This window comes from Salvelinus fontinalis, chromosome 11, assembly GCF_029448725.1.
Source record: "Salvelinus fontinalis isolate EN_2023a chromosome 11, ASM2944872v1, whole genome shotgun sequence".
NCBI classification, from domain to species: domain Eukaryota; kingdom Metazoa; phylum Chordata; class Actinopteri; order Salmoniformes; family Salmonidae; genus Salvelinus; species Salvelinus fontinalis.
The window spans coordinates 29,271,172-29,291,895 of record NC_074675.1 but is presented as its reverse complement, the minus strand read 5'-3'; the positions used below and the strand labels follow the sequence as shown (position 1 = coordinate 29,291,895).

General features: G+C 47.2%; 1 protein-coding gene across 5 annotated transcripts in view; it reads right to left on the bottom strand.

Moving 5' to 3' along the window:
* The window catches only part of nlgn2a (neuroligin 2a), a 236,323-nt gene that overhangs the window by 12,590 nt on the left and 203,009 nt on the right, over positions 1-20,724 (bottom strand). For 3 of the 5 annotated variants that reach the window (XM_055938271.1, XM_055938269.1, XM_055938268.1), the window contains 4 exons: positions 8,099-8,299; positions 1,845-2,110; positions 1,380-1,533; positions 100-466 (listed from right to left, as the gene is read on the bottom strand). In XM_055938271.1, coding sequence (XP_055794246.1) covers positions 100-466; positions 1,380-1,533; positions 1,845-2,110; positions 8,099-8,299 — 988 coding nt within the window. The remainder of the gene's footprint in view (positions 1-99; positions 467-1,379; positions 1,534-1,844; positions 2,111-8,098; positions 8,300-20,724) is intronic. The other 2 variants (XM_055938272.1, XM_055938270.1) reach the window with 1 other exon arrangement.

The window sequence follows — 20,724 nt, the reverse complement described above, 5'->3', positions numbered from 1 at the left end:
ACCCATCAATTACCTACCACCTACCACTTACCTACCTACCCACCTACCACTTACCCACCTACCACCTACCCACCTACCACCTACCCATCAGCCACCTACCCCGTCTTAGCGAAGTTAGTCCAATATGTCATGACTACAGCACTGAGCATGACATCATTCTTAGAGAAGTTGCAGGGGAAGAGGTCGGTGGCTCCGATCATGGGCACCCCGAACACGTAGGGGATCTCATCCCCGTGGGCCGCGTCCGCCCACTCCGGCCGCGTCTCCGTCTGACAGTGGTGGTAGAAGGTGTAGAAGTAAACGGGAGACTGGAACTCGGCGTGCAGTTTGGCCGTGGCCACCGCCGGCGCCACCCACTGGTGGTCCGTGAATAAGGCGAGGAGGGTTTTTCTCCTCATGTCTCCGTTGTCACGGTCGGCCCAGTCGGTGTACATGAACTTAATGGTCTCCCTTAGGATGTCCTTACCTAGACGGCAGGAGAGGGAGGATGGGAGGAAGAGCGGGGGGAGGTGTGAGACGAGAGAGAGATATTAGACATGGACAGAGTGAGAGTTGAAGAGAAACAGAAAGCGACGTAGGTAGATAATAAGCAAAAGGAAGCGAGAGAGGGAAAGATACATTGAGAGAGAGAGGGTTAAGAGAGGGAAAAGTAAGGGAGGAGTCAGCGAAAAAGGCAAATGTTAGTGAACTGAAGTTTAAATAGAAGATTTTACCAAACAGTAAACCACATAACTTGGCTTTGGGAAACACTGTTCCTCTCTCGTGGTTATATACAGTGCCTATACAAAGTCTACACGTCCTTGAACTTTGGTGCAAATCCAACAATACAACATGGACTAACTGCCTCCTTATTTTCAAGCGTGGTGGTGCAGCATCATTTTTACGGGTATGCCTGACATCGGCAAAGACTGGGGACTTTTTCAGGATGAAGATAAACGGGACGAAGCCAAGAACAGGCTAAATCCTAGAGGAAAACCGAGTTCAGTCTCCTTTACACCAGAGACTGGGAGAGGAATTCACCGTTCAGCGGAACAACAACCCACAACACAAGGCCAAATCTACACTGGAGTTGCTTCCCAAGAAGACAGTGAATGTTCCTGAGTGGCCAAGTTACAGTTTTGACTTAAATTTGTGGCAAGACTTGAAAATTGCTATCTAGCCATGATCCCCAGCACCTAATAGAGCTTGAAGAATTCTGAAAAGAATAAATGGGGAACTATTGCGCAATACAGGTGTGGAAAGCTCTTATGAGACTTACCCAAGAAGACTCACATCTGTAATCGCTGCCAAAGATGTTTTCTAACATGTATTGACTCATTATATTGTTACACAATACTTTCTGAAAAGCGGTACATTAATAGGTACATAGAGACCCTTACCCTCAGGATAGCCGTAGAGATTGTCCACAAAGTTAGAGATAGTGTAGTCGAACGCTGCAGCTGAGATCCCATCGTTGTCTTCACTGTCGTCTACAAACTTCAGCCCCTCTCCCTGGTTCACTCCTATCAGGATGTCATAGTTCAGGAACTCCCCCTAGTGGCAGAAAAAGAGAAGGACACGTTAGGTCCATAAATGCATTAGACGTGGATGAGATGAGTTGTGCTGCCCCATAAAATTTTAAGCACTTCGGGCACCTTAAAAAGAGCATTAAACACCAAAAAGACTCAAATGTGAAACTATCTTCAATTACACTGAACCATTACAGTAATGTCTTGTCATAATCTTTATCTTTTTACATTTTACCCTTGGTAAATCTCGTTTTGGGATTTCATCACAACCAATAAAGTACCTCTGTCTCTGCAGTCAGAGAGCTGCGACTAATATACACGCACGCCCACACACACCTGCTGCATGAGTATCTCTGGGTCGTCCGGCACCACGTCTCCGTCCACCACGGGTCCGAAGGCGATGTGGTAACGGGCCGGCTGAATGTCCTGATCCACCAGCTCCCTGAAGTTCTTCTTCCTCAGGCAGTCCACTAATTCTGCTGTCTCTGAGTGGCTGCAGCCCACTTTCCGGGCCAGGATCTTAGTGTACTTCAGGGGCTGGTAGTTGACCGACCAGCTGGAGATGGCTGAGCCACTCTGGGCTATGGCCCTCTGGAACAACCCTGGAGGAGAGAGAGAGAGTGGAAGGAGAAGTTATACAACTGATTCTGTAAGGGGCCAGTTTCATGAACATCCAACGTAATATCAGGAGCTGGACAAAAATAATATCCTATACGTCAGGAAAAGGTGAGCGGGACATTCACTTTTTTCCCCCGTCAAAGTGCGCTATAGATGTTAGGTCACTAGAGTAGCAGCCATGGGTGCATCTCAATAGTCTAACGTGGGATCCTCTCATTGCCTCCTTTCTTTCCGGGAAGAGAGAAGTTAATACTGTACTTTGAACAATCTGAAAAGTTCAGACTTGGGGAAGGGATTGAGAATACTTAGGTTGTGAAAGTTTGTTCCTTTTTACCCTCCACAGATTTGCCTTTGCTTTTCCCTATATCTTACTCACTGTAACAAATCAGAGAGAAAGTCATGTGCTTCTGACTCCAACAATCTCAGACTTGAAATGATATGATACAGCCCAGACTGGGGAATCGATGGGGGACTACACAGTCTGCTTCTAAAAGAAAATGTTCCTTCCTCTTTCCCACAGATTTCTCTCGCTCTCTCTGTCTTTTCTATTTCTCTCCGTCGGTCCTCGGCCTCGTAACAGGAGGGGGCTCTCATCCCTCCCTACTGTTCCCCCTTCGTCTCGCTCTCTTCCTCCGCACTCCTTTCCTCTCCTGTAGATTCCTGGTGAATTATTAAGCAGTGACGCAGAGCAGAGCCTCTATTTCCCAGGGAGTTTATTAGGAAGTGTATGACTCAGACACGAGCTAGTCCTACCTGCTACCTCAGCATTACTCCTCATAGAAGAGAGAGAGAGAGAGAGAGAGAGAGAGAGAGAGAGAGAGAGAGAGAGAGAGAGAGAGAGAGAGAGAGAGAGAGAGAGAGAGAGAGAGAGAGAGAGAGAGAGAGAGGGTGGGCGGGGGGAGAGAAGGAGAGGGAGTTGAAGAGTGGGGTGAGAAAGTTTGTAAGAAGTGATAGAGTAAGAAAAAGAGTGAGGGAGATAAAAGGCTGAGATATACAAGTGACAAAAGGGCTCATGCGGTGCCTTTGGAAAGTGTTCAGATCCCTTGTATTTTTCCACATTTTGTTACGTTACAGCCTTATTCTAAAATGGATTCAATTGTTCCCCCCCCCCTCATCAATCTACACACAATACCCCATAATGACAAAGCAAAAACAGGTTTTTAGAAATGTTTGCTACTTTATAAAGGAAAAATAAAATGAAATATCACATTCACATAAGTATTCAGACCCTTTACTCAGTACTTTGTTGAAGAACCTTTGGCAGCGATTACAGCCTCGAGTCTTCTTGGGTATGACGCTACAAGCTTGGCACACCTGTATTTGGGGAGTTTCTCCCATTCTTCTCTGCAGATCCTCTCAAGCTCTGTCAGGTTTGATGGGGAGTGTTGCTGCACAGCTATTTTCAGGTCTCTCCAGAGATGTTCGATCGGGTTTAAGGTCGGGCTCTGGCTGGGCCACTCAAGGACATTCAGAGACTTTCAGAGACACTCCTGTGTTGTCTTGGTTGTGTGCTTAGGGTCGTTGTCCTGTTGGAAGGTGAACCTTCGCCCCAGTCTGAGGTCCTAGGCGCTCTGGAGCAGGTTTTCATCAAGGATCTCTATGTACTTTGCTCCGTTCATCTTTGCCTCAATCCTGACTAGTCTCCCAGTCCCTGCAGCTGAAAAACATCCCCACAGCATGATGCTGCCACCACCATGCTTCACCGTAGGGATGGTGCCAGGTTTCCTCCAAACGTTACGCTTGGAATTCAGGCCAAATAGTTCAATCTAGGTTTCATCAGACCCGAGAATCTTGTTTCTCATGATCTGAGAGTCTTTAGGTGCCTTTTGGCAAACTCCAAGCGGGCTGTCATGTGCCTTTTACTGAAGAGTGGCTTCCGTCTGGCCATAAAGGCCTGATTGGTAGAGTGCAGCAGAGATGGTTGTCCTTCTGGAAGGTTCTCACATCTCCACAGGGGAACACTGGAGCTCTGTCAGAGTGACCATCAGGTTCTTGGTCACCTCCTTGACCAAGACCCTACTCCCCCGATTGCTCAGTTTGGCCCGGGCGGCCAGCTCTAGGAAGAGTCTTGGTGGTTCCAAACTTCTTCTATTTAAGAATGATGGAGATCACTGTGTTCTTGGGGACCTTCAATGCTGCAGACATTTTTTGGTACCCTTCCCCAGATCTGTGCCTCGACACAATCCTGTCTCGGAGCTCTATGGACAATTCCTTCGACTTCATGGCTTGGTTTTTGGTCTGACATGCACTGTCAACTGTGGGACCTGATATAGACAGCTATGTGCCTTTCCAAATCATGTCCAATCAATTGAATTTACCACAGGTGGACTACAATAAAGTTGTAGAAACATCTCAAGGATGATCAATGGAAACAGGATGCACCTGAGCTCAATTACGAGTCCCATAGAAAAGGATCTGAATACTTATGTAAATTAGGTATTTCTGTTCTTCATTTTGTATTAATTTGCAAAAATGTCTAAAAACCTGTTTTCGCTTTGTCGTTACAGGGTATTGTGTGTAGATTGCTGAGGATGTTTCATTTAATCCATTTCAGAATAAGGCTGTAACGCAACAAAATGTGGAAAAGGTCAAGGGGTCTGAATACTTTCCGAAGGCACTGTATATATTTAATCCTAATCATAACAATCAATGTATTTCTTTACTCTATCCCTCTCTTATATTCCCTTCCTCTACCTTTCCTCACTCCCCCCCCCGCCTCTCTCATCATCACAATCTGTATCTCCCCTTCCCCTCCCCTCCTCCCCCATTCACCTCTCCTCCTTAAACTCATGTATATCATGGCACAGTTCATTTGCTGACTGGTGGGATGACATGATTGGCGTTCTTCGAGGGGAGCGGGAATGTTCCTTACCTGGCGGCCCGGGGGCTTTGAGTGACAGGTGGAGGAGTAGTCTGGAGGGCTGGGGTTAGATGACGATGATGATGAAGATGGGTTTGACAGCAGAGAGGTCAGGTTGCAATGTATTAGTGAGTGGCAGCAGAGGAGACGAGTCAATGGCAAGAGGAGACGAGTCAATGGCAAGAGGAGACGAGTCAATGGCAAGAGGAGAGATGACGGAGGACATGAAGGTTAGGGTGTGAGGGGAAGAGAGAACATGAAGGTTAGGGTGTGAGGAGAGAACATGAAGGTTAGGGTGTGAGGAGGAGAGAGAACATGAAGGTTAGGGTGTGAGGAGAGGAGAGAACATGAAGGTTAGGGTGTGAGGAGAGGAGAGAACATGAAGGTTAGGGTGTGAGGGGAAGAGAGAACATGAAGGTTAGGGTGTGAGGAGAGGAGAGAACATGAAGGTTAGGGTGTGAGGAGAGGAGAGAACATGAAGGTTAGGGTGTGAGGAGAGGAGAGAACATGAAGGTTAGGGTGTGAGGAGAGGAGAGAACATGAAGGTTAGGGTGTGAGGAGGAGAGAGAACATGAAGGTTAGGGTGTGAGGAGAGGAGAGAACATGAAGGTTAGGGTGTGAGGAGGAGAGAGAACATGAAGGTTAGGGTGTGAGGAGAGGAGAGAACATGAAGGTTAGGGTGTGAGGAGGAGAGAGAACATGAAGGTTAGGGTGTGAGGAGAGAAGAGAACATGAAGGTTAGGGTGTGAGGAGAGGAGAGAACATGAAGGTTAGGGTGTGAGGAGAGGAGAGAACATGAAGGTTAGGGTGTGAGGAGAGGAGAGAACATGAAGGTTAGGGTGTGAGGAGAGGAGAGAACATGAAGGTTAGGGTGTGAGGAGGAGAGAGAACATGAAGGTTAGGGTGTGAGGAGAGGAGAGAACATGAAGGTTAGGGTGTGAGGAGGAGAGAACATGAAGGTTAGGGTGTGAGGAGGAGAGAGAACATGAAGGTTAGGGTGTGAGGAGAGGAGAGAACATGAAGGTTAGGGTGTGAGGAGAGGAGAGAACATGAAGGTTAGGGTGTGAGGAGGAGAGAACATGAAGGTTAGGGTGTGAGGAGGAGAGAGAACATGAAGGTTAGGGTGTGAGGAGAGAACATGAAGGTTAGGGTGTGAGGAGGAGAGAGAACATGAAGGTTAGGGTGTGAGGAGGAGAGAACATGAAGGTTAGGGTGTGAGGAGGAGAGAACATGAAGGTTAGGGTGTGAGGAGAGGAGAGAACATGAAGGTTAGGGTGTGAGGAGAGAACATGAAGGTTAGGGTGTGAGGAGGAGAGAGAACATGAAGGTTAGGGTGTGAGGAGAGGAGAGAACATGAAGGTTAGGGTGTGAGGAGAGGAGAGAACATGAAGGTTAGGGTGTGAGGGGAGGAGAGGACATGCACACTGTACAGGTTGTTTACTCACAGTCTCATGCACACACACACCTGCATGCACCCACACGCACAAAAGCATGCATGTACACACGTGTACACTCACACACACGTACATGCTCGCGCGCGCGCGCGCACACACACAAACACACAAACACACACACACACACAAATGTGAGTTATTACTGCATGGCGGTCAGGTTGATCTTCAGACACAGAGACACACAGTGTGATGATTGAAACACTTACAATACACACTCATATCTCTCTCTCCTGCTTTTAACTCTCTCCCTCTCTCTCCGTCTCTCTCGTTCTCTCCTCCTTTTATCTCTCTCTGCCTCTCTTGTTCTCTCCTCCTTTAACTCTCCCTCTCTCTCGTTCTCTCCTCCTTTTATCTCTCTCCCTTCCTCTCGTTCTCTCCTCCTTTTATCTCTCTCGTTCTCTCTCCCTCCCTCTCGTTCTCTCCTCCTTTTCTCTCTCCCTCCCTCTCGTTCTCTCCTCCTTTTGTCTCTCTCCCTCTCTCTCCGCGTCTCTCGTTCTCTCCTCCTTTTGTCTCTCTCCCTCTCTCTCGTTCTCTCCTCCTTTTATCTCTCTCATCCCTCTATCCTCCTTTTCTCGCTCTCTCTCCCTCCCTCTCGTTCTCTCCTCCTTTAACCTCTCTCCCCGCCTCTCTCGTTCTCTCTTCCTTTTATCTCTCACCCTCTCTCTCCGCCTCTCTCGTTCTCTCCTCCTTTTATCTCTCTCCCTCTCTCTCTCATTCTCTCCTCCTTTTGTCTCTCTCTCCCTCTCTCTCGTTCTCGCCTTCTTTTATCTCTATCTCCCTCTCACTCTCCCTCCCTCTCTCCTCCTTTTATCTCTCTCTCCCTCTCGTCATCTTTTTTCTCTCTTCACCTTTTATCTCTCTCTCCCTCTCTCTCGTTCTCGCCTTCTTTTATCTCTCTCTCTCCCTCTCTCTCCCTCCCTCCCTCCCTCTCTCCTCCTTTTATCTCTCTCTCTCCATCTTTTATCTCTCTCCTCCTTTTATCTTTCTCTCCTCCTTTTATCTCTCTATCAGAGTATACCTGGTAGTGTAATAGCTGTGATCAAAGCATGAGAGTGTGTGTCGAGGTTTCCTTGCAGGTCATTGGACCACATTGCGCCCAATTTAAACTTTGAGTCTCTGTCTCAAATTGCACTCTATTCCTTAAGTAGTCCACTACTTTTTGCTCAGATACTCTATGTGGAATAAGAAGGTGTCACACAGTCTGAGTCAGTCTGAGCTCACTTTGAACCAGTCTATCCCTCCTCCTCTTGAGTGAGTACCCACATCGCACACTCACAATTTCACATTTACTTTGATTCAACCAGGTACGTAGACAGAGAGTATGAATGAAAATTGAATTGACTTTTCAGTGATGGTACAATCTACCCACAAGACAATTGGATACGCCTAACTTTTCCATAGAATGACCAGACCAATCTACCCTCTACTCTTCCAGTGAATACCAACAGTGTACATTTTCTCTTACTCTACCGGGTTAAGAATACTGAAATTATATTGTAGTATATTTGATTATATATGAGGAGACACAGTTGCAATTGGACTAACGGTACCCTGGGAACTCACTTTCAACCAACCTATCCTTTTGAGTAACCGCACAGTTCAAAGGTTAAGTAGACTGAGAAGTAAATCAAATCAAATCAAGTAAGAATGTGACCCACCAGTGTGCCCCTTACCCTCGGAGTGGTGCGAGAGGATGAGCAGGTTGACGCAGGACGCCCCCGCCCCGGAGCCGAAGATGGTGATGCGCTCAGGGTCGCCCCCAAAATGGCCGATGTTCTCATTGAGCCAACGCAGGGCCTGGATCTGATCCAACAGACCATAGTTTCCCTTGGCTGACTGGTCGCCTGTACTCAGGAAGCCTGTAGAGAAGAGAGGGGGAGAGGTGGCGAGCAGGAGGAGGAAGGAAAGGGGAAGTAGGTAGAGAAAATAGAGAGGGACCGAGGAACAGTAGAAGGTAGGGAAAGAGAGAGAGAGAGAGAGAGAGGGGAGATAATAAGGCGACATCGCCAATAGAACGTTTATTTTGTCAGCTTTTGAAGCAATCAGCTTTTGAATAGAAGCGAATTGGGTCACTGGAAACAGCAGAAGAGAGTGGGAAGGAGGGAGGGAGGACGTCAGCAACAATAACCCGGAAAGAAGGCTTGGCCCGTCATTACTTTCCTGACACTGTTAAGGTACGGTACGCAACTAAAGGAATCCCCGGCTTTTAAAGCTCCAAACTCCCCTCTCTCCAATGTTTACATACCCTTACCCTTGTCAACCACCCTTCAGGGTTTACCCACGTATTCTACAGTCACCTATCCTCTCACATATTTAGATAAAGGGGGTATAACATAAAACCAAGGGCTGTTAATAAATAAACTGGTGCAATACTAGATGAAAGCCTCAGCTCCATATCAATAGCCTTTAAAATAGCTGGGGTAAGGAGCGCTTGTTAAGGGGAAGGGAGAAAGAGAGGATAGATAGTGGGTGTTCTGTGGCTATGAGGCGGCCCCGGATAGAGAGAGAGAGAGAGAGAGAAAGAGGCACAGGGTTTTGTGTGTGTGTGTGTGTGTGTGTGTGTGTGTGTGTGTGTGTGTGTGTGTGTGTGTGTGTGTGTGTGTGTGTGTGTGTGTGTGTGTGTGCGTTTCATCTGCCTCCAAGACACCAGGGGTTGGTTCCCGAGCAGGGGGCGGCTGATCAAAGAGCTGACACTACAGAGAAGACTCTCTCTCACACACACACAGAGACAGAGCGAGAGAGACACACACACACACACATATATAAACGCACACACGCTGGGGTTGTCTCCCTTTAACACACACCTAAGTCTTTATGCCTCTTATTGAATCAGGTGGACAATGAATAAACACATGGACACACAAACATGTGATACATGGGTTTGGTATGTGTGTGAGGGTGATGGTGCATGTGCGTGTTTGTGTGTGCTCACGCGTGCCTGTGTGCACGGGGGTACGTGCTTCCCCTGTCTCTTTAGTGTGTCCCTGACCGTTGGATCACCCTCACCCTGTCTATACCCAGTGTGTATTCATTCTGTAGGGTGCTGCCTGCCAGTAATGCCAGGGCTGCCAGTGTGTCTCCTGTGTGTGTGTCCATAGGTGCAGTGTGTGTGTGTGTGTGTGTGAAGGGAACAGCTGTGTCTGCCTGGCTCTGAATAATCATGCTGGATACAGCTTCCAATATTTACACACACATCTACAGTACACACCACACACACACACATGGTTTTGTAGGAGTGTTGGAATAAACACATGTATCAACACACACATCAACACATCACACACACACACACACACACACACACACACACACACACACACACACACACACACACACACACACACACACACACACACACACACACACACACACACACACACACACACACACACACACACACACACAAACACACACACACACACACACACACACTTCTCCAATCCTTCCATTTGCAGCAAGGTGTCAAATGAAAAGAGGACCATCACACCTTCCCAGACGTCTGGTTGGTGTGAATTCAGATAAATATAACTCAAACGATGTTGCATAAAGCTTCCTTCATTTAAACAGTACATATGTTCACTGCATCAGGGATGGCATACACGGGCGTTTCGGCTTGTTGGGCTACTTCAGTGTGTAGGTACAAATCTTTTTCATTCAAAACAGCATTTGCAGGAAACCCAGGCGAGCAACCGATGAGCAGCGGGTGCTTCGAATCAGGGTTGCCAACTTATCTGCCAATCAGGGATGATTCTTCTCTGGTCTACCTGTATACAAGTTAGTGACAGAGAAATACAGAATTCTATAGTGTATGGGTGCGGGCACGGAGGGCAATTGAGGGACATCAGGAATTAACCATTCGTGAATCAATTGCTTTAGGTGTCTGCTCACTTGGATACATGATATCAATTCACGAGATAACTTACCACATAGGACATCAGGCTCGGCCCTTCATAAATAAGTGGGGCTAAGTCGTAAATGATGTGCAAAATCTGATACGGACAGTGTTCTTGTATTACAGTCTAAATTTGGCCTATAGGCAGGAGGGGAAAATCTGGTTCTTCGTTTAAACCACGTGGGGATACGGAATTTCATTGATATATCTCTTTGGAGTCGTTTGTTGTGGCAATCCCCTCTTTTCATTCGCTCTCTAAAGTGTCTCGAAAACGGGCCAGGTGATGCGTTTGACGTCGTCTGACAGCGGATTCATGTTCCCCAAGAATGACTTCCAAGGGATGACGCCTTGGATCCAATATGAAGCCAATGGCGAGAACATCCAAAGTTAGACATCGCTTCCTCTCATAGGTCCTCATAGGTACATGATCTACAGGGCGAAATCATTTTCTGAAGGCCTCCTTTCTCTCTCTCTGACCACATCTGATGGAACTAATACGTTTGATCGATTTCTTGATCGTTAAAGGTGAACGAAGATGGATCTAGAAGGCAGAATTTAAAGGACGAGTCTGACGACAGTATTTGCCAGTGCTTATTGGCAAAAGGCAGTTGAGTTTACAGAAAACGATAGTTTACAGAAAACGGTTTCTCCGTTTTTTTCTTGGGATTTATGAAGTAACTGGCTCCTGTTCAAGCTTTTCAACTTGTTTTGGAGCTTTATCCAGCCGGGTATCGGGGGTATCCTCTCGAGCGGGAACGCTCAAGGAGAGAGAGTGTGATTGTCTATCGTATTCTTCCTCTGTGTCACAGACGCGACGCAGTCTATGAAGTTGGCTGACTGGCAAACCTCGTTTTAGACAGGCAACGATCAGTTGTAAGTCTAGAATGTTTGATCTGTTGGGTTTTCTGTAATACTGTAGTACTTAGAGATGGTCCCCTTCTTTGTAACATGTACATCTAAGAACTGTACAGAGTTAATGTTCTTTCCCAGAGTGAAGGGCATTTACTCTACTCAAGTTAATGTAGTTAAGAAACGTGTTTAATTTAATTTCATAAAGCAATGGTCTATATAGCGGGTCCATTATTGAACATGATCTTTGTAAGGATTATTTACAGTTGCCTCTCCTTTAATTCAGACATCTACTAGGAAGACAGACAGACAGACAGGAAGACAGGCAGGAAGACAGGCAGGAAGGCCTGTTACCAACCCCACGCCGCAGCCTAAATGTGTCATTACAACTGCCACACGATACTCTCCTGCCTTACACCGCTGTCACAACGAGACCCAACCTGTCATCCTGTCTCATTCGGTCTCTCCTGCCACTACTCCTTACAGCAGCTGTAAACGGCGAGGCATTTAACAGGGTCAACTACACATAGTGTTGGAAAGAGAGGGAGATGAAGAGACCTCTTACACCAAGATTCACGTTTTGAATGTCACATGGACAAGTACAGTGAAATGCCTTTCTTGCAAACTCAAAAGCCAACTGCAGTAATTAATATAACTGTTATACTAGAAAAAAAACACACGAGAAATAAAAATAAATATGCAGAAAACAATAAGTAAGTAGCATACTATTGAATATACCGGGTCAGTTCCAGTACCATATTTACAGGGATACTTGATCGATAGAGGTAGATATGCATAGTGGTAAGGTAACTAGGCATCAGGATAGATGATAAACAGAGTAGCAGCAGTGTATATGATGATTGTATGTGAGTGTGTGTGTGTGTGTAGAGTCAGTATAAATGTATGTGCGTAATGTGTGTGCGTGAGCAAATGATGGAGTGTGTGTGTGAGTGAGCATAAAGACAGTGCAAAGGTCAATAACGATACAAGGTTAACTCAAATAGTCCATGTAGCTATTTTGTTAGCTACTCATCAGTCTTATTGTTTGGAGATAGAAGCTGTTCAAGAGCCTGTTGGTGCCAGACCAGCGCTTGCCGTGCGGAAGCAGAGAGAATGGTCTATGACTTGGGTAGTTGGAGTCTTAAATGATTTTCCGGGTCTTCCTACCACACCGCCTGACACAGATGTCCTGGATGACCGGGAGCTCGGCCCCAGTGATGAACTGGGCTGTCAGCGCCACCATCTGTAGCACCATGCGATCGAGGGCGGTGCTATGGCCATACCAGGAAGTGATGCAGCCAGTCAAAACGCTCTCAGTGGTACAGCTGTAGAACGGTTTGAGGATTTGAGGGTCAATGACAAACTTTTTCAACCTTCTGAGGGGGAAGAGGAGCTGTCGTGCCTTCTTCACGAGTGTACGTGTGCGTTTGGACCATTTGAAGTTTTTAGTGATTTGGACACAGAGGAATTTGATGCTCTCAATCTGCTCCACCGCAGCCCTGTCTATGTGGATTGGGGCGTGCTTGGTCCTAGTGACGTTGAGGGAGGGGTTGTTGTTCCGGCACCATACTCCCAGGTGACTGACCTCCTCCCTGTAGGCTGACTCATCGTCGCCAATGATCAGACCCACCACTGTCGTGTCGTCAGCAAACTTGATGATGGTGTTGGAGTCGTGTTTGGCCACTCAGTCGTGGGTGAACAGGGAGTACAGGAAGGGACTAAGCACACACCCCTGCGGGGCCCCTGTGTTGAGGGTCAGCGTGGCGGAGGTGATGTTGCCTATGCTCACCACCTGGGGTCGGCCCGTCAGGAAGTCCAGGATCCAGTTGCAGAGGGAGGTGTTCAGACCCAGAGTCCTAAGGTTGGTGACGAGCTTGCAGGGGACAATGGGGTTGAACGCTGAGAAGTAGTCAATGAAGAGCATAGGTATTCCTCTTATCTAGGTGGGTGAGGGCAGTGTGGAGAGCAATTGAGATGGCATCACCTATGGATCTGTTGGGGCGGTATACAAATACTGGGACACGGAGAGGTTGAAAATGACTGTGAATATGTGTGCCAGCTGTTCTGCACATACTCTGAGAACGCGTGGCCTTGCAGGTGTTGTCCTGATGAAAGACCTTTGTCACGTGGGCCTCAGAGAGCGAGATCACCCAGTCTTCTGGGTCGGTGACGGCCCTCACACCCGGCACGATGTTGTTGTTGTCAAAGGGTGCATAAAATGCCTTGACTTCGTCTGGTAGAGAGGCATCGTCGGGCAGATCTGGGTCTTCTTTTGTAATCCCTAATGGACTGTTGCCCCTGCCCCTGTGGCGGACATCGGCACCTGTGGCATATGATTTCACCGTATTCCTATATTGTCCTTTTGCTCGTTTGTTGACTCTGTGGAGGTCACAGTGGGACTAATTGTACTTGTTCCTATCCTCAGCCGTAGACTCAGGGTTGTCTGTGATAGCTCTGTGTGAGGTAGCTCTGTGTGAGGTAGCTCTGCTCTTAAGTTTAGGACCAGGTAACCTCGGTGTTAATACAGGGCTTTTGATTGGGGAAGCAGTTTAACAACTCAAAGTTTAACAATTGGTTTGTCTGTGGCCCTGTGTAGTTTGATCCCTCATCTGTCCTCTCTCTCTCTCTCTCTCCCTCCCTCCCTCCCTCCCTCCCTCCCTCCCTCCCTCCCTCCCTCCCTCCCTCCCTCCCTCCCTCCCTCCCTCCCTCCCTCCCTCCCTCCCTCCCTCCATCGTTTGTTTTTGGAACTATTCTAATATCGTATTCTAAAACATTCGTTGTTAGTATTTCTTGGCTGCCGTTGCAATTATTCCTGCGCACCATGTGAGGTTCTAAATTATTCCGATTTTGTGTTCCAGTTGCTGTCACCCCGGGCGAGACCCTCAGCAGGGAGGACGTGTGTGTGTGTATATGTAAAGTGTGTGTGTTTGAGTGGTGTGTGCGTTTGTAGTGTGCGTGTTTGTGTGTAGAGGGGGGGGGGGGATACAGATAAGGATCCCCCCTCTCCACTCAGAACAGCAGCAGTCTATTCCCCCTGAAAAACAACAGTTAGGATTTGAACAAACAGACAAAATGAGAAGAACCACGTAGGGCGCCAAAGGCAGGCTTCCGCCTCTCTCCCTCCACTTTTCCCTCTCTTTCTTTCGCCATATCGACCCACTCTCCCACACTTCCCTTTCTCTTTAAAAGTACTTCCTCTGTCTGTTTCTTGATCAGTTTGTACTTTCAGCGCTCTCGTTAAACCCCCTGCATTTGGTATCTCTATCGGAGTTATGTTCAGCGACATATGGCTGTGTGTGAACAGTATGTGCTTGTGAGACAGAAACCAGGCCAGCTCCCAGCTGAGTATGACTGTGACAGAGAGCTTCCCTGCAGCTCTCTGTCTGCAGCATTCCCCCTAGCTATCATATTGGGTGTGTGTGCCTCTTTGTTCCTTAATGTGCACAAATATGCGGATGTTACCACAAGCATGAATTGTTAATGTGTGTGTGTGTGTGTGGTATATCTCAGCATGTTTGTAACGAGGATTGATTGCACTCGGCTTTCATCAGGGTGATTCCAACTGTGCCGCAGGGACCTGGGAGGAGAGTCACACACACACACTCTCGCACACACACACACAGAGAGAGAGGGGGGGGGGAGGGGGCAGAGAAAGGAGAAGGAAAGGAGACTGTCCGTCAAAGGTGAGTAACTGACTGCGAGAGGTGTGTGTAGCCATTCGCAGAGAGTCTCACCTCTGCGTTACAATAGTTTTTATAGAGTGCTGGTGTGTGTCCATCGATTACACTTTGTTGCCTTGTGAACACTTTTACAGGCCCGAGGAACAATACCTCACTGTGGAGAAGTCCGGTCACACACACTGATCCAAGGCAGTGTGTGTTCCCTAGATGGCTCCTCTCCCACAGTCCCTCCCTCCTCCTCTACCTCTTCTTGTTCCCTCACTCCTCCTCTACCTCTTCTTGTTCCCTCCCTCCTCCTCTACCTCTTCTTGTTCCCTCACTCCTCCTCTACCTCTTCTCTCTCCCAGTCCCTGGGGATCTCCAACATGTCCAAGCGGGTGTGTGTGTGTGTGTGTGTGTGTGTGTGTGTGTGTGTGTGTGTGTGTGTGTGTGTGTGTGTGTGTGTGTGTGTGTGTGTGTGTGTGTGTGTGTGGAGTGCATGTGTGTTTCTGGGGGTAATGGGGGATGAAATAGGGGTGTTGGGGGGCATGTATGGGCAGGGAACATACATGTGATGTCACAGATGGTGAACCGCAGCAGGATATCGCGGCCAGCGGCGGACATCAAAGCCAAACATGAATGAGGAGAATAAATCATTGAAATTAAGGAAAGAGGTGATGAGGGGGAGAGAAAAAAAATGAAACATGAAAAAGAGCGACCAATTAGGTGCAATCTGCCGTCCATCCCTCTCCTCCATCCCTCGCTCAGGAACAGCTGTGCACCGATAAATGTATTAATAACAATAATAATATATGAAAATACCCTGCGTTTACCTGCCAGAGAATGGTGTTCTACTGAAAAAGTCCCACAGAAAGCCTGCACTGTGCATATTGACAGACCGAATGGTGTGTGTGTGTGCGTGTGTGGCAATCCCACATCCTACCCTTAAATAACATAGAACACTGAGCAACGCCACATCTTGATCACAGGGAAACTACACAGATGGATTCTATTCAGATTCATTCTCTATGCAACTTGATTCAATTACATTTGGACTCGTCTGTAAACTTGTGCTGTGGCCCACACTCTGGTTTTGAAACTATCGTTATCATGTGAGGATGATGCCGTTAGGATGTCAATCCAAGTCAACCAGCTCTCCACCACTCAAGACTCACACACGAACCACACACTGAAGTCACGACATTCACCATATCACACGCACACACACACATAAACACACACACACACACAAACACTCACATAAACACACATACACACACACAACCTCTCCAGCTCAGAGAGAAATCAGACTTGCTATGTTCATCTCAAACACACACACACACGCAAAAAATCTCCGCTTTTTTCCCCCTCCGTCAATGTAATTAAAATATGCAAATGATATGATAAAACGCATTTAATCTCAGTGATGACTGTGGCAGTTATGCAGAGCTCAGTGAATATTTGAATAGTGTTTGTCAGATAAGGCCCATTGGCATCGATAGCGGTGCGGTGAGGAGTGGGCAGGATAGGAAACTAATGACAAAGGGAATTGTTGGCTTATCTCATTTCTACACACACATCTGACTTCTGGATGGCTGCCTCCTCGCACCACTGGCTGTTCCGTAGCTCTCTACTGCAGTCTACCGATGAGAGGCACTTCACATACATGAATTACACACAGCGAGGAAGGTGCATGCTTCTGTGCATTTAACATGCACATCTGTATTAATGACAGTTCACATAGGGGTTAGTGTGGGTGGGTAAAATGTCATTCCAACTCCTTACTCGGTACCACTCTTTCTTCATCCTTCCCTCGATCTCTCTTCTATTTGTACATGTCATTTGTATTACCTTTATTTAACTCGGCAAGTCAGTAAAGAACACATTCTTATTTACAATGACGGGGCCTACCCCGGCCAAACCCGGACGACTCTGGGCCAATTGTGCGCCGCCCTGTGGGACTCCCAATCACCGCCGGATGTGATGCAGCCTGGATTTAAACCAGGGACTGTGGTGACGCCTCTTGCACTGAGATGCAGTGTCTTAGACCGCTGTACGGTTAGGGTACGGTATTGTTCCCTGGGGTACACAAAGATCAAAAATACACAACGTATCTTCAGGGGTACACATATGATCTCACATGGTACTGTTCCATACTTTTAGGGTACATGTGTGGGTAAAGCGTACGATGGTACATTTTGGTTCCCAAATTGTGAATATAAAAGGTATCTCCATTGGAGGCATGGCTTAGTCGTGGTGTGGCTTTCAGTTAGTTATTTTTGGCCACCGGTGAGTGGAAGTGTTGCTTCAGTTGAAATAGTATACGGTTATGTTAATTCAAGTTTGAGCATGTCCACTGCCAGTTCTGAAATCTTTAAAAGCTGACATGAGATCAGGTGACAATAAAGAGCCGTAACTAACAGTACAGAAGTCTTAAAACAACACTGAGTGACCTAGATCAGGGGTACGGACCTATCGGCGTAATGGTTAAGGTTTCGGCTTGACAGTTGCTGGACCCATGTTCGAGGCACGGTCGGGGCCACCCCTTGAATTTGCTACATTGGTGTCAGAAGGTGGATGGCGTGTACACGTGAGGCTCTTGGTATAGCGAAGAGGTACATTTTTGCCACTTACAAAAGGAACAAGTGGCTTTGTCACTGTGGCGGTACCCTAAAAATGCTAATCTGTACATTTTGTCTCTTAAGGAACGAACTGCAAGGGTGCAATTATATTCCTACAAGTAATTGTATGGATGTACTGTACCTTACAGGGTACCACTACACCGACAGCGTTTAAACCCCCTTTAAGTACAATTCGGTACCTTTTTTTTCTGAGTGTAGGTGTCTGTGTGAGGGACAGGATGTAACGTGTGTGTATCTCCGGGACGACGCACTATGCTGTACAGCGGTACAGTACAGTACCCTGACAGATTATCCCCAGCCTAGTGGGAGCTGACAACAGCACTCTAGTCATTTCTATTTATGTCTCTCTCTCTGTATCGCTCTCTCTTTCTCCTCTCTCGCAGTCTAAGTGTCCATCTCCCTCTTCTCTACCCCCTTGCCCTCTCACATTCTTTCTCTCCGCTCCTGTTGTTGTCCTGGAAATGTAATCCCCTACTTTTTATAATAGAGAGAGATAAACAGAGTGCTCTTTCCAAGAGTTAAATAAAAGAGAGATGGCTAGAGGGAGAGAAAGAGAGAGAGAAATGTTCAAGACCCTAAGAGTTGTTCATGACCCTGATGCATAATTCATCTGGTAACACGAATGAATGAACAAGGTAAATAAATAGCTATTCATTCTGCCCAACGCTCTCTCTGTGTGTGTTAGCGACCCAACTCTCTTTCTCTGTGAGTGTGTGTTAACGACCCAACTCTTTCTTTCTGTGTGTGTTAACGACCCAACTCTCTTTCTCTCTGTGTCTGTGTGTTAACGACCCAACTCTCTTTCTCTCTGTGTGTGTTAACGACCCAACTCTCTTTCTCTCTGTGTCTGTGTGTTAACGACCCAACTCTCTTTCTCTGTGTGTGTGTGTTAACGACCCAACTCTCTTTCTCTCTGTGTGTGTGTTAACGACTCAACTCTCTTTCTCTCTGTGTGTGTGTTAACGACCCAACTCTCTTTCTCTCTGTGTGTGTGCTAACGACCCAACTCTCTTTTTCTCTGTGTGTGTGTTAACGACTCAACTCTCTTTCTCTCTGTGTGTGTGTTAACGACCCAACTCTCTTTCTCTCTGTGTGTGTGTTAACGACTCAACTCTCTTTCTCTCTGTGTGTGTGTGTGTTAACGACCCAACTCTCTTTCTCTCTGTCTGTGTGTTAACGACCCAACTCTCTTTCTCTCTGTGTGTGTGTTAACGACGCAACTCTCTTTCTCTCTGTGTGTGTTAACGACCCAACTCTCTTTCTCTCTGTGTGTGTGTTAACGACCCAACTCTCTTTCTCTCTGTGTGTGTGTTAACGACCCAACTCTCTTTCTCTCTGTGTGTGTGTTAACGACCCAACTCTCTTTCTCTCTGTGTGTGTGTTAACGACCCAACTCTCTTTCTCTCTGTGTGCGTGTGTGTTAACGACCCAACTCTCTTTCTCTCTGTCTGTGTGTTAACGACCCAACTCTCTTTCTCTCTGTGTGTGTGTTAACGACCCAACTCTCTTTCTCTCTGTGTGCGTGTTAACGACCCAACTCGTTTTCTATATCATCAATCTGGGTCAGCCTTTCATATTTCCTTGGCCACAGCTCACAACTAGCTTCCATCTAAGAGGATGTGGTATAGATCTTGGATCCGCTAACCCTAACCTAACCTTAACCATTAGAGGGGAGAAATGCAAAACCTACTGCTCCCTATTTGGCAAGTGCAGGGCAGTGGTCTAGTGTTGGAGTTATCTTAGAGAGGCCTGCTGCTCCCTATTTGGCAAGTGCAGGGCAGTGTCCTAGTGTTGGAGTTATCTTAGAGAGGCCTGCTGCTCCCTATTTGGCAGGTGCAGGGCAGTGGTCTAGTGTTGGAGTTATCTTAGAGAGGCCTGTTGCTCCCTATTTGGCAAGTGCAGGGCAGTGGTCTAGTGTTGGAGTTATCTTAGAGAGGCCTGCTGCTCCCTATTTGGCAAGTGCAGGGCAGTGGTCTAGTGTTGGAGTTATCTTAGAGAGGCCTGCTGCTCCCTATTTGGCAGGTGCAGGGCAGTGGTCTAGTGTTGGAGTTATCTTAGAGAGGCCTGCTGCTCCCTATTTGGCAAGTGCAGGGCAGTGGTCTAGTGTTGGAGTTATCTTAGAGAGGCCTGCTGCTCCCTATTTGGCAGGTGCAGGGCAGTGGTCTAGTGTTGGAGTTATCTTAGAGAGGCCTGCTGCTCCCTATTTGGCAAGTGCAGGGCAGTGGTCTAGTGTTGGAGTTATCTTAGAGAGGCCTGCTGCTCCCTATTTGGCAAGTGCAGGGCAGTGGTCTAGTGTTGGAGTTATCTTAGCGAGGCTTGCTGCTCTCTATTTGGCAGGTGCAGGGCAGTGCCACCGTCTGTCTGCTGGGTTGATTAATAAGTAGCGGCAGTGTAGTAACAGAGTGGGCGGCACAAAACGCTGGCGGGCCAATGATACACTGATTAACGCCACACACACACACACACACACACACACACACACACACACACACACACACACACACACACACACACACACACACACACACACACACACACACACACACACACACACACACACACACACACACACACACACACACACACACACACACACGTGGACTGCAGGACTTGAGGGCTTATTACACAAGTATACACACACACATCCAGCAGTGTGTTGTGAGTGATGGCTCATCAGTGCAACCTTATCCACGCCACGCTCTCTTAAACACGAGCATTGAGGCATCACAAAACACTTCCTGTTAATTCCTGTTGCCTGACACACACACACACTGCTGCTAACACGATAGACAGCTAGACGGCCAGACGGACGGATGGACGGACAGACAAGGGAGGAACAACCTGTTTTGGTTGGAGACGAAATACATTAAATGCAATAGAATGTTTCTCTCAGTTGTTGGTTCAGGTTTATGAGGTTTTAGTGTGGAGACCTACAGCAAGAGGCTATGATATGCTTGCCAACTGTGTAATGTTCATATGGTGCTGTCTTGATGAATGCTGTGTGTGTGTGTGTCTTCGTGAGGTATTAGGCTGCAGGTGTGATAAGAAGAGAGCAGAGTGGTTGCCAATACATACAGTGTCTTGCGTAAGTATTCACCCCCCTTGGCATTTTTCCTATTTTGTTGCCTTACAACCTGGAATTCAAATAGATTTTGGGGGGGTTTGTATCATTTGATTTAAACAACCTGCATACCACTTTGAAGATTAAATTTTTTCTTGTGAAACAGACAAGAAATAAGACA